Source organism: Dendropsophus ebraccatus, chromosome 5, assembly GCF_027789765.1.
Source record: "Dendropsophus ebraccatus isolate aDenEbr1 chromosome 5, aDenEbr1.pat, whole genome shotgun sequence".
In the NCBI taxonomy this organism is placed as follows: Eukaryota; Metazoa; Chordata; class Amphibia; order Anura; family Hylidae; genus Dendropsophus; species Dendropsophus ebraccatus.
In genome coordinates, this window is record NC_091458.1 from 19848167 (window position 1) to 19864809 (window position 16643).

At 45.5% G+C, this 16643-nt stretch overlaps 1 protein-coding gene across 8 annotated transcripts in view; it reads right to left on the reverse strand.

Annotated features, from left to right (window-relative positions):
- Positions 1-16643, reverse strand: part of AMOTL1 (angiomotin like 1) — a 94005-nt gene that overhangs the window by 21073 nt on the left and 56289 nt on the right. For all 8 annotated transcript variants that reach the window (XR_011363125.1, XR_011363126.1, XM_069969633.1 and 5 more), the window contains 4 exons: positions 15593-15664; positions 14920-15220; positions 3885-4029; positions 2180-2269 (listed from right to left, as the gene is read on the reverse strand). Coding sequence is in view for 6 of the 8 variants with exons in the window: in XM_069969633.1 (XP_069825734.1) it covers positions 2180-2269; positions 3885-4029; positions 14920-15220; positions 15593-15664 (608 nt within the window). In the remaining 2 variants the exon portion in view is untranslated. The remainder of the gene's footprint in view (positions 1-2179; positions 2270-3884; positions 4030-14919; positions 15221-15592; positions 15665-16643) is intronic.

Here is a 16643-nt window from a genome sequence, read left to right on the forward strand (position 1 = left end):
TGATTTAGATTTTGAAAGTTATAACGACAGTGACACTTTAAGGAAAGTCTAGAGGCTACCGTACACAGAAGCAGAGAGCTCCGTACATTGTGTAGTGGTCATGCTTGGTTACTGCACCTATGATTCCATTGAAGTGAATGCGCTGCCCCAGAATAGCCACTATACAATGTACGGCGCTATCTACTTCCTGTTTTCTATAGCTATGCATGCTGGCACCACACTTTAGCATAGGCCATCAATAAATTTTCACCTTTCAACTTTTTTTCATTCTGTGCATGAACTAGGAGGCTCTAGATGCACAGAAATATAACTCGGGCCTCTCCAATTTACCAAATACTTATATTTCCCAATGAGATAAAGCTTTGTGCCCTTTTAAATTAAAATAAATAAATAAATAAATAAAACTGGATAATTCCTTCCAACATGACCCACAGCCTCTGACTCCTGATCCGTCTGGTTTAATTCCCTCGAAATAACAATTCTGGATTATCTATTCTTATAGCGCTGTGAAGAGCCGTTCTGCTGTTTTTTCTCCTAGAAATGTTTGTCTAAATTGCCAACTGGGTGTTACCACCAGGAGGGGTGTCCCTACACTGTTTGACACTATCCAATCAAAGTTGACAATGCCAGACTGTGTTGGGACACGCCCCCAGGTAGAAACACCCAGTTGGCCATTAAGGAAAAAACATTTCTAGGAGAAATAACAGGAATGGCACAACACAGTGCTATAGAAATAGATTATCCACAACTGTTATTTCAAGGGAATTAAACCAGACAGATCAAGAGTTAGAGGCAAAATAGTACCTACGTGCCCAATCCTCCATCACTGCTGATTGGCTGAGCCAAGCATTTCCTGAATGTTGAGATCAGCTGGAACTAGGCAGTGGAGGAGGATCAGGCAGGTAAGTACAACTTCTGTAATTTTAAATTTTTTTTTTCAACCAGTGTTCTCCTCTTAAAAATCTGCCTTTTAATCCCAGGATTAGAAAAAAACAAAAACATGTCCGCTATAATCCAAAAACAACACCACCCTTGTCCTCAGTTTGTGTTTGGTATTGCATCTCAGTTCCACTGAAGTGAATGGATACGAGTTGTAAAACTACAGAAACCTGAGGACAGGGTGGCGCTGTTTTTGGAAGAAAGCAGCCATGTTTTTTTTAATCCTGGATAACCCCCTTTATATAAGTGTGTTGTTGTAGAGAAGTTGGCCATCATAACCCTATCATTTATAACAAACTATGTCATCGACAGCCAAAGAGATGTCATTATAACATATAAAAGAAATATAGAAGCTTCTTCACGGGTTAATCTGTCCCTATAGATTCCCGCTGCAGCTTCTGTCTCATTTCCCTGGGCGGTTACTATGAAACGTTTAGCATAGCAACTACTCCCAATGGTAAATATTAGCGGAGTGATCCCGCTGTGCAGTGATTGAGAGTGGCAGGTCTGGGCAGTGCGACGGATCCGGGATAAGCGCTTAGGATTAATATTCAACTCCATTTCGGGGCTTCAGATAATGACAGAATGCCTAGCGGGGAATGCTTTTGAAGATAAGATGCCTCTAGGAACAAGTGGAGATTCGAGTTACATGGTGTGAAATGAACAGCTTTATAAGAGGGTTTAGGTGATGTGAGGTTAAAGCGACGTCCAGCTATTTTTAAAAAGTCCGTATTTTGGCCTTAAATAATAAAATATTGTCAATCTGCAACTATTGGGACATGATGGGAGTTTTACTTTTGCAACAGCTGGGGAGACACTGGTGAAATCTGCTCTGTACACTAATACTAATAGTATAAACAGTATGCGGTAAACTCTTCAGCTCCATCTAGTGGTGGCTGCAAGCATTTGTAACGTTAGCATTTAAAACTCCTTGTTTGCAGAATTTTGCATGGTGTTCGCGTAAAATTGACATCAGGGTCTTCCACCTATTATACGTAATATCTAATACTCATCTCCTCCTCGTTGCAGACGGCCTTTTGGCCCCCTCAGACACCAGGACCAGATGTAACTTGCTGCATATTACAAACCCATGTAGGAGCAGCATCCTATGAAAAAAGTACTAGAACAATTCTCCAGGTTTCCAATGCATTGTGCGGCTTCCTCCGTATCCTCCCCGGCCATGTAGGAGAAAGTTTCAATTCGGTTGGTTTATCAGAACATCGAAAAACACAGCGCTCACTTTTCAAGGCGTAGTGGCCCTCTTCCGATGCGTCCTCGTGTCCATTATACTCTCTGTTGGCCAGCTGCCTGTTGGCTGTTTCAAGTCGATCTGCACAAAGACAGGAAACAAGAATGAAAGATTAGGGGTCTGGAAAGAGGATTCCCTGACCTGGCGGACTTGTGAGAGGAACTCCGCTCTGTGCCGAACGTGTTATTTACCATGGAACAAATACTTTGAGTCATGTCGGGAAGGGTGCTGCAACTGTTGCAAAACTACAGTTCCCATCATGCCTAGGCAGCCAAACTGTGTCCAGGCATGATGGGAATGGTAGTTTAGCAATGTTTTGCACTACTGCTTGCTAGGATGCAAGGACTACTGCAACCAACTTTTACTCGATTGCTCCACTGGAGGTAAAAAGTTTGCAATTAGTTCTTATTTAGTGTCTACAGCTCCTATACAGATCTATTTGTCTCTATGGTCACCAAAGATACATTCATTCTTTAGCTATACTACCCCGATTCCTTGTCCGTTTTCTACACCCAATTCAAAGACTCCTTCAAGAAGATATCCACCATAGTCAATGCCATTGCTTACTAATGGGCGGTGCTGGGATCCCTACTGATCCTTCGAATATTAAAAGGTGGGCCGCACTGTTTATGGAGGACACGTACAACGGTTGCAAAGTTCCCAGAACCTTTCTATCCTGCAAGGGTTTATTCACACATGTCTCAAAATCTAGAACGATCCAAAAAGCAAGAAGACTTATGGTTCCACACCTATGGCCAACTTACCAAATTGAACAATGTTGCAATGTTTTTGATCTGGTGCCACTTTATTAAAGGAAATCCAGCTGGACATATGTGAACACACCGTTAGGGTACGTTCACACTGACTAAAATCGGCGGAGAGCTCCGCCGCGGAATCCCACCTGCCTCAGTGTCCCATAGTGTATCTATGGGAGAACTTGCACGCCTCCGCTTCCGCCACTCTCTGCTCAAAGTACCAAAAGTTTTGGGTATCGGTGAGCCAGAATACTGGGGCCACACTAAAACTAAGCTTCCCTTTTGGCGTAAAGCACGCACACTACGTTTTTACAATCTGCTTTTATTCATCCGTTTTTTGCAAAAAACAGGTGGAAAAACAGATGCATTTGTGTGCATCCATTTTGATCCGTTTTTCCATTGACTTCCATTATAAAAAAAAAAAACAGATCAAAACGCATCTGCTACACAAAAACATTGACCTTATTTTTGTGTACGTTAAAAAAAAGATTGCGTTTTGACCAGTTTTTTTTTTTTATAATGGAAGTCAAATGGAAAAACGGATGCACACAAATCCATTTTTTCATTTGTTTTTAGCAAAAACGGATGAAAAAAAGCTGATTGCAAAAATGTAGTGTGAACCCAGTCTAAAAGAGGGGAAATGTACAATTATTACATAGCGTTTATTGATATCAGGGATGGGGAACCTTCAGCCCTCCAACTGTTGCAAAACTACAATTCCCATCATGCCTGGACAGCCAAAGCGTCCAGGAATGATGGGAATTGTAGTTTTGCAACAGTTGGAGGGCCAAAGGTTCCCTACCCCTGATTTATGTGGATGCACTGTGTGATCGATTTATACATAGACATAGGGGGAGGGTGGTCCTTGTAGATGTCCTAATCACGTATATGGACAAGGTTTAACGTTGTTCTTGCTCTCAGGTGGGTCAGGCCCTCATTACCTCTCAGATCCAGGTTGAAGTCGTGCAGCCTCCGGATTTCACCCTCCAGCTTATTTTTCATGGCCTTATCCAGCGTTTCCCTCTTTGTGGACGACTTTACCAGACTCTCGTAAGCTTCAGAAATCTTCTGGATTTCAGATTCAAACTAGATATTAAAAAAAAAAAGAAAGTGAAGGCATTAATAACCAGCGAGGAAATGAAGATGTCCGGGAGGTGATGAGATTATGCTGTAAAATTAAGCGCCTTGGCAGGCGTCCTGGTAATTAACACGGCGGAGGCCGAGAACGAGGAGAAATATACTGTAATACTGCGAATAGTAAAGAGGTCCTCCGACTTTCACCCTCATGGACTATAAATATCACGGCTTTTCTTGAAAGCAGAGAGAAAGACGCGGATATAGTTGGTGTCTACAGGTCTATATATACAAACCTGGTGTAGTCTGATTCTGCAGACATGTTGCCATCCATCTTTCCCCTAATGCCAAACTACCATTTATATTAGCAGGAAGAAGGAGAAGATGGATAGTAGTGGATCAGACTACACAGGATTGGTTTGTAGTCTGTTACCATGGAAACACACAGGTTTAATTAGGAAATTTAGACACAAATTGATAGGAACATCATCATGTCTTTTTACCACACTCCGCTTATGTGGCATCAAGCAGAGGTCTTATAGACTTTATATACATTAACCTGCCAAGGCAGCGCTGCTATTACACACCTACGGCTGTCAGGACCCTGCTGGTAAGTTACCGTTGCGGCCTCTCCACAAAACAGCTTTACACTTTACAACTCCATTACGGTGGAAGTACGCCGTACATTACAGGCACGGAGGAGACCGGTAAAAAACACAGCGGAGTGCCAAGTCCTGCCAGAAAGTGACAGGCGCAGTAATCATATAAACAACGGGAGGGGAGAAAATCTATAAAGAGAATAGCTATCCGAGAGACGTTAACCCCGAACTGTACTGAATACTGATTCCAACATTACAGCTGTATAACAGTGCAGGAAGAACTCAGTAACTGTTGTGGAGAAGAATGCTAAAAGCTAAATTGCTACATCTGGCAGCTGGCAGGCACTGGTATTGGCACCACTCATGGGGGCACTCTGCTGTCATTTATGTGGGTACACTAGTCATCTTCATGGGCGCAATCTGCCATTGTTTAGGGATCCATTGTGTACTGTACATGGGGGGCTATACATGTGGGGGGCACTCTGGAGATGTACATGGGGGGCACTCTGGAGATGTACATGGGGGGCACTCTGGAGATTTACATGGGGGGGCACTCTGGAGATCTACATGGGGGGGCACTCTGGAGATCTACATGGGGGGCACTGTGGAGATGTACATGGGGGAAGCACTCTGGAGCTATACATGGAGGGCACTCTGGAGCTGTACATGGGGGGGCACTCTGGAGCTGTACATGGGGGGGCACTCTGGAGCTGTACATGGGGGGGGGCACTCTGGAGCTGTACATGGGGGGGCACTCTGGAGCTGTACATGGGGGGCACTCTGGAGCTGTACATGGGGGGCACTCTGGAGCTGTACATGGGGGGCACTCTGGAGCTGTACATGGGGGGGCACTCTGGAGCTGTACATGGGGGGGCACTCTGGAGCTGTACATGGGGGGCACTCTGGAGCTGTACATGGGGGGGCACTCTGGAGCTGTACATGGGGGGGGCACTCTGGAGCTGTACATGGGGGGGCACTCTGGAGATGTACATGGGGGGGCACTCTGGAGATGTACATGGGGGGGGCACTCTGGAGATGTACATGGGGGGCATTCTGGAGATGTACATGGGGGGGCACTCTGGAGATGTACATGGGGGGGGGCACTCTGGAGATGTACATGGGGGGGCACTCTGGAGATGTACATGGGGGGCATTCTGGAGATGTACATGGGGGGAAGCACTCTGGAGCTATACATGGGGGGGCACTCTGGGGCTGTACATGGGGGGGCACTCTGGAGATATACATGGGGGGGCACTCTGGGGCTATACATGGGGGGGGGGGGCACTCCAGAGCTATACATGGGGGGAAGCTATAGGCCTGTACATGGGTAGCACCTCCCAAGAGGGCACTCTGCTTGACACACTAGTTATTTTCATGGGCCCAATCTGCCATTGTTTAGGGATCCATTATTTTTACATGTACTCTGGCTCTGTACATGCGGGGGCACTCGAGTTATACATGGGGGGCACAATAGTCATTTTCATGGGTGCAATTAGTCATTGTTTAGGGATCCACTGTGCATTGTTTTTAGATGTACTCTGGGTCAGTGCATGGGGGGCACTATGGGCCTGTACATGGGGGGTGGGGGAGGACTATGGGTCTGTACATGGGGGGGGGGAGACACTGTTATTGGCACCACTTATGGGGGCACTCTGCTGGCAATTATGTCAGTCATTTTCATGGTTAAATATGCCATTGTGTAGGGATCCATTGCGTATTGCTTTTAGATCTGGAGCTGTACATGGGTGGCACTAAGCACACAGGTATATAATTATGGGCGCACACTGCCACTTTTGGGAATATATTGCTTTTTGGGGGGCACTCTAGTAGCATTTATGGGCTCACTCTCGCCTAGTTTGCAAGGGTACACTGGTGTTATTTATGGTTTCATTCTGGCTATAAGGGACTATTCATCGGTCAGCTCCTGTGGCATACATGGCATCTCCCTTAGGGCGTTCACAAGGATACACGGGGCACACTCTGCCGCTGATTATGGGGGGCAACACTTATGTTGGCGTTGGTAGGGGGCACAGCACACAGTTGTTTACAGATTATGGGGCTATCCTAGAGCTGTTGTTACAGACACGCTGGCTAATATAGGGAGACCAATATAACTTCATATTGAGAATTACAAAAAAAATAAAATAAAATTTCTGCAACACAGCTAAACCCGAGCAGGGACAGTGTTAGATGCCATGACTGTGGGTGCTGGATGCAGATGGAGGCGGCAGAGGTCGTGAGGAGACACCAAGAGGGACAAATGCTCACCAATTGCTGGGAGAGTCTCTTTATCTAGTAGCTGCAGCAGGTGGCGGCAGATGGATGCCGCCCTGGGATCTGTCACCAAACGTCTGATACTTATATGACTAGATCCGAACAGTTTGGTCCATTTAAGCAGCATCAAGTGTGAATATGCCCCCATGGAGTAGTAACATTTTGATACTCCCGCATAGGGACAAAACCAAGATGGAGCACGTAATATATATCTACATTAAACAATAAATGTTTCACTTGCACAAAAAAAAAAAAAAAAACTGTACGAGTAAATAAAAACTTTAAAACTTTTTGGAACTTTGACAGGGATTCACAGCAACTCCAGCAGTAAAGCGGTTAAGCGGTGGTCGCCATGGTAACAGGATGTAATAAGATTTGCTTTTGTAGAATTCCTGTGGTTTCCTCAATCCTGCACAAGGTAAATAGGGCGGCCCCATAACATCGCCCTGATCCAGCACAGAGCCGGCCTTTCATGTCCGGGGATATAAACAGCCTGGCACGTGAGCGCATCCAGGAGATCTGTGAGTGCGGCTTTTGTCTGCAGCGGCATGTGAAGGGAGGTCGGACACGGCAAGAACATGTTCATGTTTCTCTCGAGCTCGGCGATTTCCTTTCATGCTCCCTCTGTTCATTGATGGATCCTGGGGCCCGGCCCTCCACTAGCCGCCCACGCTGTATACTGCGCCAACGTGATCACTCACCACATGGAATCAGCCAGCGGATACAAAAAGACGCTGCCTATAAAACCAGGCCCCATGCTCACACATTATATAGGATGGGGGGGGGGGGGGTAACTACTAGCTGGTGCCACATGAGAAGACTTGGTGGGTGGGGGGCATGATACAAATTCGGCATCGGGCCCAGGAGTTACAAGTTACAACAACATACGGGGGAGAGGAATGTTTTAGGACACCCCAAATCAACTTGCTTTAGAGGAGGGCTGCCACCCAGACAACTGTAACCAATTTTAAGTGTTTGTTCGGGAAGAAGAAGATCTATTACCAATGCTGTTCTCCTAGGCTTCAGTTCCGTCCTCGAGATGAGATGGGGTAGGTACTAAGTTGCGATTACTGTGACTGTATGTGATGGCCAAAGCTGCGACCACATTATGCAGCTATTGGAAATTGCATGTGGACGCTGTTTATCATGACTTAGTACCCGTCAATCTTACAGAAACATAGAAGACTGTCAGCAGAAGCACAACACCCAACCCCCCTCCCGGGTCCATCTACAGTAGTCTGCCCTTTTAGTATTTCCCTTCATATTATCTTAGAATAGATATATGTATATCCAAGGCAGGTTTACATTCTGTTATTGTAGACTTACCAACTGCATCTGCTGGAAGTTTGTTCCATGCATCTACTACTCTTTCAGTAATATTTTCTCCCATTGCTTCTGATCTTTCCCCCAACTAACCTCTCACTGTGTCCTCTTGTTCTTAAAGTGTCACTGTCGTGAATTTTTTTTTTGCAGAAATCAATAGTCCAGGCGATTTTAAGAAACTTTGTAATTAGGTTTATTAGCCAAAAAATGCATTTTTATCATGAAAAAGCAGTTTGAAGCTCTCCCCCCTGTCTTCATTGCTCTCCTATGGAGAGAGCTAAAGAAACAGGAAACAGGACCAAAACAGGACAACAAAGAGTTAATCTACAAATACCTCACCGTTATCTCCTGGGACAGTCACCAGTGACCTGTCTGAGCTCGGATTACAGCTGTCACCCAGCTCCGTGCCTGTAATCCTCTGTTATCTGCTTTCTGCTGCTGGCTAACTCCCTCCTTCCTCCTCCCCCCTCCCCTCTCTATAGCACAGACAGGGTACGACTCATGCAACAAGTCACAATTTTCAGATTTTTGCAGTGGATGGAAAAGAGGAAGGAGGGGGGGACCTGGGAAAAGGCTTTTTACATGCAGATAATGGCAGATTTGGCTAATAAACCCAATTACAAAGTTTCTTAAAATCGCCTGGACTATTGATTTCTGCAACAAAAAAAAAATACGACAGTGACTCTTTAAGTTCAGTTTTTTTTTCTAAAAACACTTCCCTCCTGAACCTTATTTAGTCCTTTAACATATATAAAGGTTTCGATCATGTTCCCCCTTTCCCTTCTTTCCTCCAGACTAAGATAGAAGTGCCAAGGCAGAAGTAATTTTTCTTGTCCCTATACTACCTCTTTAACGGGGTTCTTCTGAGATCAAAATTTATCCACTATCCACAGGACAGAGAAAGACTAACTACTCAGAGGGGGCACAACCAATAGAACCCCCACCAATCGTGAGAATAGAGAAAATATGAGCACTCCATAATGCAGTGCCCCCTCTATTGATTAGGGGGAGAATTTTCCTCCATTCTCATGATCCTAGCCGTTAGATCAGCTGATCCACAGGACTTTTGATCTTAGAATCTTTTTGTTGAACAAAAACAATTGCACTGAACCGAGCTGGACATCTGTTCACACCTGACTATGTGTGAAAACCTCACCCTACAGCAGGGATGGGGAACCTTGGGCCCTCCAGTTGTTGCAAAACTACAATCCCCATCATGCCTGGACAGCTAAAGCTTCGCTTTGGCTGTCCAGGCATGATGGGAATTGTAGTTTTGCAACAGCTGGAGGACCGAAGGTTCCCCATCCTTGCCCTACAGCCTAAGGATACCTACCTACCATAAGGATCATTGTATATCAAAAACATATAACATATGTTCTGTGTATGTGTGATGGTTATCGGGCCTGTCATGGCTGTTTTTCTATGGTGATGTTCATGGTGAAGTTAGCGCCTCCATAAATCCAATATTGTTTATGTATGAATGACAGAGCGGCATGGCGCGGCCCCGGTGCACACATGTGGCTCTATGTGTTACATATGGTGCTCACAAGCAGAATACAGGAATCGTGCTCCCTACGTACAATCGAGAGGCAGCAGCGAGAAGATGACAGCTGTAACTATGTGCAGAAAAATAAACCCAGTCTGGACGTATTCCCCAGGCGGTAAACAGTATGGAAGGATTTCACACTTCTCTGAGCTTTTTCCTACAAACTACACAGCGACCGCAGCCAAGAGGCAGGATCTGATAAATCTCAGCGACTACTCACAGGGGGACGTATCACAGCGTATCTAAGCAGATCTACCACGCAGGAATCTAAGAGAGCTCGGGGGCAAGCCTGGTGGGAGCCGCAATGGGGCCATGGTGGTTTTCACCCTGCCATGATGGGAGACAGATTTCAAGGAGAGAACTGGGGTCAGATTTGCTATTGAAAACATGTCAGAATTTAACTACAATTTCCACAAAAAACAAATTGGCGCACATGGGGGGAGATTTATCGAACATGGTGTAAAGTGAATCTGGTATTCCAGACAATAACTAGCTATAACATTATAGCTCTATTTAAAAAAAAAAAAGTCTTCCAGTACTTATCAGCTACTGTATGTCCTGCAGGAAGTGGTGTATTCTTTCCAGTCTGACACCGTGCTCCCTGCTGCCTGCTCTGCTGTGTCAGGAACTGTCTAAAAAATCTTCATAGTGAACCTCTCCTATTACCCTTTTGATTTTTTTTCTTCTGAACCACCCCTTTTAAAATGGGTTCATATATATGGGTTTACATTTCAGTGTATTATGTAATCTATTGATCTAAATCTCTATTTGGAAACAGGAGTCTGGTGGGCGGCCCTATGCAGCTTTCCCTGTACAAAATTAAAGGGATTGTCTAGGATTAAAAAAAAAAAAACCATAGATGCCTTCTTCTAAAAACAGCGTCTCTCTTGTCCTCAGGTTGTAAGCGGAATTACAACTCAGCTTTATTTACTTCCATTGAACTAAGCTGCAATACCGCACACAAACTGAGGGCCGGAGTGGTGATCTGACCTCTTGTTCGACAGGTTCAGTTCACTTTTAAGGGAAACCGGGACGGACCCCTTTAAATGCAGGCATCTAAGCGGCCCCTTCAGTCTTCGGGCAAACAGAGAAATGTTTTATTTCCATCTCGGTAATGACAGTCTCATATTTCAGGAGCGGCTTTAAGCTCTGAATGTGGGAAACCAAGCTAAGCTAAGAGCATCATCACCGGGATTATAGGTGGAAGCAGTGTCGGACTGGGGTCCCTGGGCCCACCAGGGAAATTGATTCTAGGGGCCCACCCTACATACATATACTGAACATAACCGATGCCAAACCTCTCATGTTAGTACAGTGTGCTAATTCTTTTTACATTAATCTGATAGTACATTTGGATTAAGGAATAATCTGACATTGTACACATGTACACATACTGAGATACACACAGATACACACACCTTACATACATCTAATCATACACAGATACACACAGACACACAAACACCTTCCATACATACATCTAATCACACACACAGACAGATTATTATAAATGTATGCAGAGTGCAGGTATAGACCCTACATAGAAGTATATAGAGAGTATATACACTCTCTCTCATCTATGTGTTACTACATACAGTCTATACGCTTATCTGTACAGTCTACATGCACACTGCATACATCTATAATAACATCTATAGGAAACTTCTAGAGAGCTGCCGGCCATTAGAGTCTCTCTATAAACATCTATAGAACTACATTATATAATATACACTATGGGGCAGATTTATCAAACATGGTGTAAAGTAAAACTGGCTCAGTCGCCCCTAGCAACCAATCAGATCCCACCTTTGATCCCTCACAGACTCTTTGGAAAATGAAAGGTGGAATCTGATTGGTTGCCGGGGGCGACTGAGCCAGTTTCACTTTACGCCAGCTCCCCCTATATACATAATAGGTGTGCACACACACACACACACACACATAGCCACACTACACACACACACACACAGATAGCCACACTACACACACACACACTACACTCACACACACACACACATAGCCACACTACACACACATATAGCCACACTACACACACATATAGCCACACTACACAAACACAGATAGCCACACTACACACACATAAAGCCACACTACACACACACACACACACAGCCACACTACACACAGATAGCCACACTACACACACATATAGCCACACTACACACAGATAGCCACACTACACACACATATAGCCACACTACACACACATATAGCCACACTACACACACATATAGCTACACTACACACACATATAGCTACACTACACACACACACACACAGATAGCCACACTACAAACACACACAGATAGCCACACTACACACATATAGCCACACTACACACACACAGATAGCCACACTACACACACATATAGCCACACTACACAAACACAGATAGCCACACTACACACACACACACAGCCACACTACACACACACACACACACAGATAGCCACACTACACACACACACACATAGCCACACTACACACACACACACAGATAGCCACACTATACACACATATAGCCACACTACACACAGATAGCCACACTACACACACATATAGCCACACTACACACACACACACACACAGATAGCCACACTACACACACATATAGCCACACTACACACACACACAGATAGCCACACTACACACACACAGATGGCCACACTACACACACACACACAGATAGCCACACTACACACACATATAGCCACACTACACACACATATAGCCACACTACACACACTACACACACACACAGATAGCCACACTACACACGCATATAGCCACACTACACACACACACATATAGCCACACTACACACACATATAGCCACACTACACACACACACACATAGCCACACTACACAGACACACACAGATAGCCACATTACACAGACACACACAGATAGCCACACTACACACACACACAGATGACAAGGATACACAAATATACAGACACTCACAAACACTGACCTACTTATGCACTTACTGACACACTGACTGCTTTATGCAGGAAGCTCCAGGCCTCCATTAGTCTCCATCTCCACCATCTTCTTCTGTGCAGCCTGCAGCCTCTCCCTCTTCTCCTCGCACCGACATCACACAAAGCAGCAGGAGGGGGGAGACATGACTGCAGGGGGAGGGGGGATGGAGGGGGCTGCTGTGGCTTCTCTGTGCAGCTTTCAGCATGTTCCTGCTGCCACACGAGGGTTTGTTTACTGCAGGGAGGAGGGAGCCTCTAGTGACAGGCAGGAAGAGAGCCAATCAGGAGCTGATTAGGACGGACTGTACCACTTACAGTGCAGGGGGAGAGGGGGCCCATGGCTTTACATTGGTGGAGTAAAAGAAGGGGCCCTGCTGCCGTTCTTTAATCACTAGAGCACCATGGAAGGCAGCTGAGGGCCCCCTGATCTCCTGATCATAAGGAGAGGCTGAACAGGAGGCCCACCTTCAGCACAGGGCCCTTCAAAGGGGGGCGGGCCCACCGGGGGATCCCCCGGCCCCCCGGTGGTCCAGTCCGACCCTGGGTGGAAGATATAAACATGTCCGTGTAACATAATCTACCAATGGTCCCCGCTCAATAAACAGAAAGTATTCACAATACAACATACAACGGTATCACATAGTGCCCATACAATACCGTATGACATCACATGATTTACATAACACTGTAGCCTTGCAGCGTTGGTGTCCTGGTTTCAAATCCCACCAAGGACAAGAGTCCCAACCATCTGCAAGAGTTTGTATGTTCTCTCCGTGTTTGCGGGGCACGCCAGGGTGGGTGGGTCACTTTTGTTGCTCTGGGTACTACAGTTTCCTCTAACACTCAAAATATACAGATTTGTGAATTTATATAGTGAGCCTAAATGGGGACAAGGAGCAAACTGAAAAAGTTACCATATATAAAGTGCTGGCTCAGCAGATTATCGCTCTGTGTCATAAAAAAAATTGATGCGATGCCCGCCTGGCGGCCAATTATTTTAGGTCAGACCTGAAGACATGATCAGTCGATGATCGTTGTCATCGGCTGATCGAGTCTTTAGGTCTGACCTAAAATCGTCAGCCAGCAGGTGCGCATTAGAGATGAGCGAACCTGCCGAGGTTTGGGTTCGTATGAACCTGAACTCTTGGCGTCTGATTCCCGCTGTCTGCAGGCTCTGTGCAGAGGGTGGATACAGCCGGAGGACCGCCTGGAAAACTGGGATACGGCCTATGGCTATGGCTGTATCCCAGTTTCCCAGGCGGTCCTCTGGCTGTATCCACCCTCCCCACGGAGGCTCCAGAAAGCGGGAATCGGACGCCAAGAGTTCAGGTTCATACGAACCCGAACCTCCGCAGATTCGCTCATCTCTATTTTAACTCTATTTTTACCAAGTCCAGCAAGAGTTCCATAAATCCATGCTATAGGCCAGTAGCTGGATAATGTCTTTCGCTCATCTCTAGTGCGCATCGCTACATGTAATAGCGGTGCGCGACTGATGAGTGTGTTAAAAATAAAGTTATACATACCTGTCCACGCTCCCTGCTAACTTCAGCCTGCTCTCTGCAGTGCCTGAAGTGACAGGCTGAGGCACTGTCCTAACTGGCCACGGGACTGACATATGCACAGCCCTTGCTGCATGATTATCGTGCTGTATATGGGCTCAGTAATGGCAGACTAGATGGGCCAAGTGGCCTTTTTCTGCCAACAATGTTTTTAAGAGACAGAGATCACAGCAAGCCAGGGAGTGAAGTGCATAACTGTGTGCTTCTCCTGGCTTATTTTAAAGATTGGTAAGGGTCTAAACACCCGGACCCTGACCGATTAAAACTTTTGACGTGTCTCTGCGTCGTGGAAAGTTTAATGAATTTAAAGTCAGAGTTTATTAGAGCTTAGGGTCAGAGTAGAGACCTACAGGTCATCCCTTACACCACCAAAATCCTAAACATTTGTGACAAGACAACCTTGTGCCTTCATCCAATTTTATAACATTTTGTGAAAATTTTCTACTTATTTGTCCACTAACATTGCACTACACATACAGGCCCCATTCTTCAGTAGATTCTCGGATCTCCATATAAAGGTGACTACGCATGGTCCATACATTTTCCCTTTGAATTGTCAAATACCCCCCCCCCCAACCCACACACAACGTACCTTCTGGAGCTTGTCCGCCTTCTCGTAGCAGCTTTCTAGGTGCTGCCTCAAGGTGCTGTTCTCCTTGGTTAACATCTCCACCATCTGGTGAGCCCGCTCCACAATGGCAAACGCTTCGGGGGGGAGCTGCTGGCCCGGAGAAGGAGATGGGGACGGGGTGGGGTGGGAAGCCATAGTCATTGGAAACAGCGGGAGGGAGGCCGAGTGCAATGAGCTGCTGATTGACGACACTTGAGATGACATAGGACTGTGAGGCTGCAACGGGACAGAGGTGAACGGGATCGGGGGCTGCTGCCGGCTGCTGCAAATAAGAACAAATAGAATATATCAGTATGCTGCGAGCAATGCAAGGGACGAGCTATATATATAGACAATGCTGAAGTGAACAGGTTGTATTATACGAGCAGAGTTTTAATTGGTCACGTGACGGAGGGATGCAGAGCGCCAATCTGTCCAATTAACTCTATGCTTTACTGCTGTGATGGTATGATCCAGAGAAGACCCTGTTCACACTTACAGTCTCCTGGACTCTTTATGTTGCAGTTCCTCATGCAGAAATACTTCCCTTGCAGAAAATAGAGGCCCCATGTCATAATTGTAATGGTTGCTGCCATTTCAGCAAACTAGGCATAAAAGTACTAGAAGATATAAGAAACACTGTGACATATCTTACCAGAGAAAAAGGCTTCTTTCTTCTCTTGTCAGGCTCCTTTCATGATCTTCCCTTCTAAATTCATCATTCACTCTGAAAAACAGCTCAGGTTCATGTTGAAAGTGAAGAAAACCTATCAGCTCACTGAGGGATCGAGTTATGTGCTATCCATACTAGTCTATGGAGATAGGAGGGAAGTGAGGGGACTTGACCAAAGAGAGCCAGAGAAAATGCAAAATAAAACATGAGCTTTAAGGGAGTATTAGATAGCACTCCAGTTCTGGAATTAGAAATTACATTGGTTGGTACTGCTTTCTTCATGCTGCTGCATCTGAGGGTGTGCTATAGATGTGTGCTGTATTATCTCCTCCATTCTGCTGCATCTGAGGGTGTGCTATAATCTCCTCCATGCTGCGGCTGCCTCTGAGGGTGTGCCTTAGATGTGTGCTCTATAATGTCTTCCATGCTGCATCTGAGGGTGTGCTACAGATGCATGCTCTATAATGTCATCCATGCTGCTGCCTCTTCTGAGTGTGTCCTCTAGATGTGTCCTCTATAATGTCCTCCATGTTGCTGCTGCCTCTCAGGGTGTGCTATAGAGATATAGGAGATCAGCATCCCTTCCTTTGTGTATGGGAGACATCACTGCAGTTAGTCTTCCCCATTGGCTCAGAGACAACTGAAAAATTAGATGTGGAGCCTACAGATAGGAAAACAGGTGAAAATCCCATTTATAAATTATATAAAGGCCATTTATAGTTCCTCCACACAACAACTTATCCTGAAAAGTTACCTGAGATGTTTGTAACACTTTAAGGTGGATCTCAGCATGACAGAACCCATCCTTGATGCATAAAACCCTTAGATACAAGGCAAACTTACTAAATATACAGCATGCTAATTTTACAAAACACCCATGTTATAGAACAGCGGGAGCTGACTGCATTGAAATATAGTTTTGTGGCAAAATATTCAGTACAGATTATATTTTATTCATATAAATTCCTGTTAGTTCTGTACTTGAGTCCAGGGGGAGGTCCTAAACAGTGACTGACCATTTAGGACCGCCCCC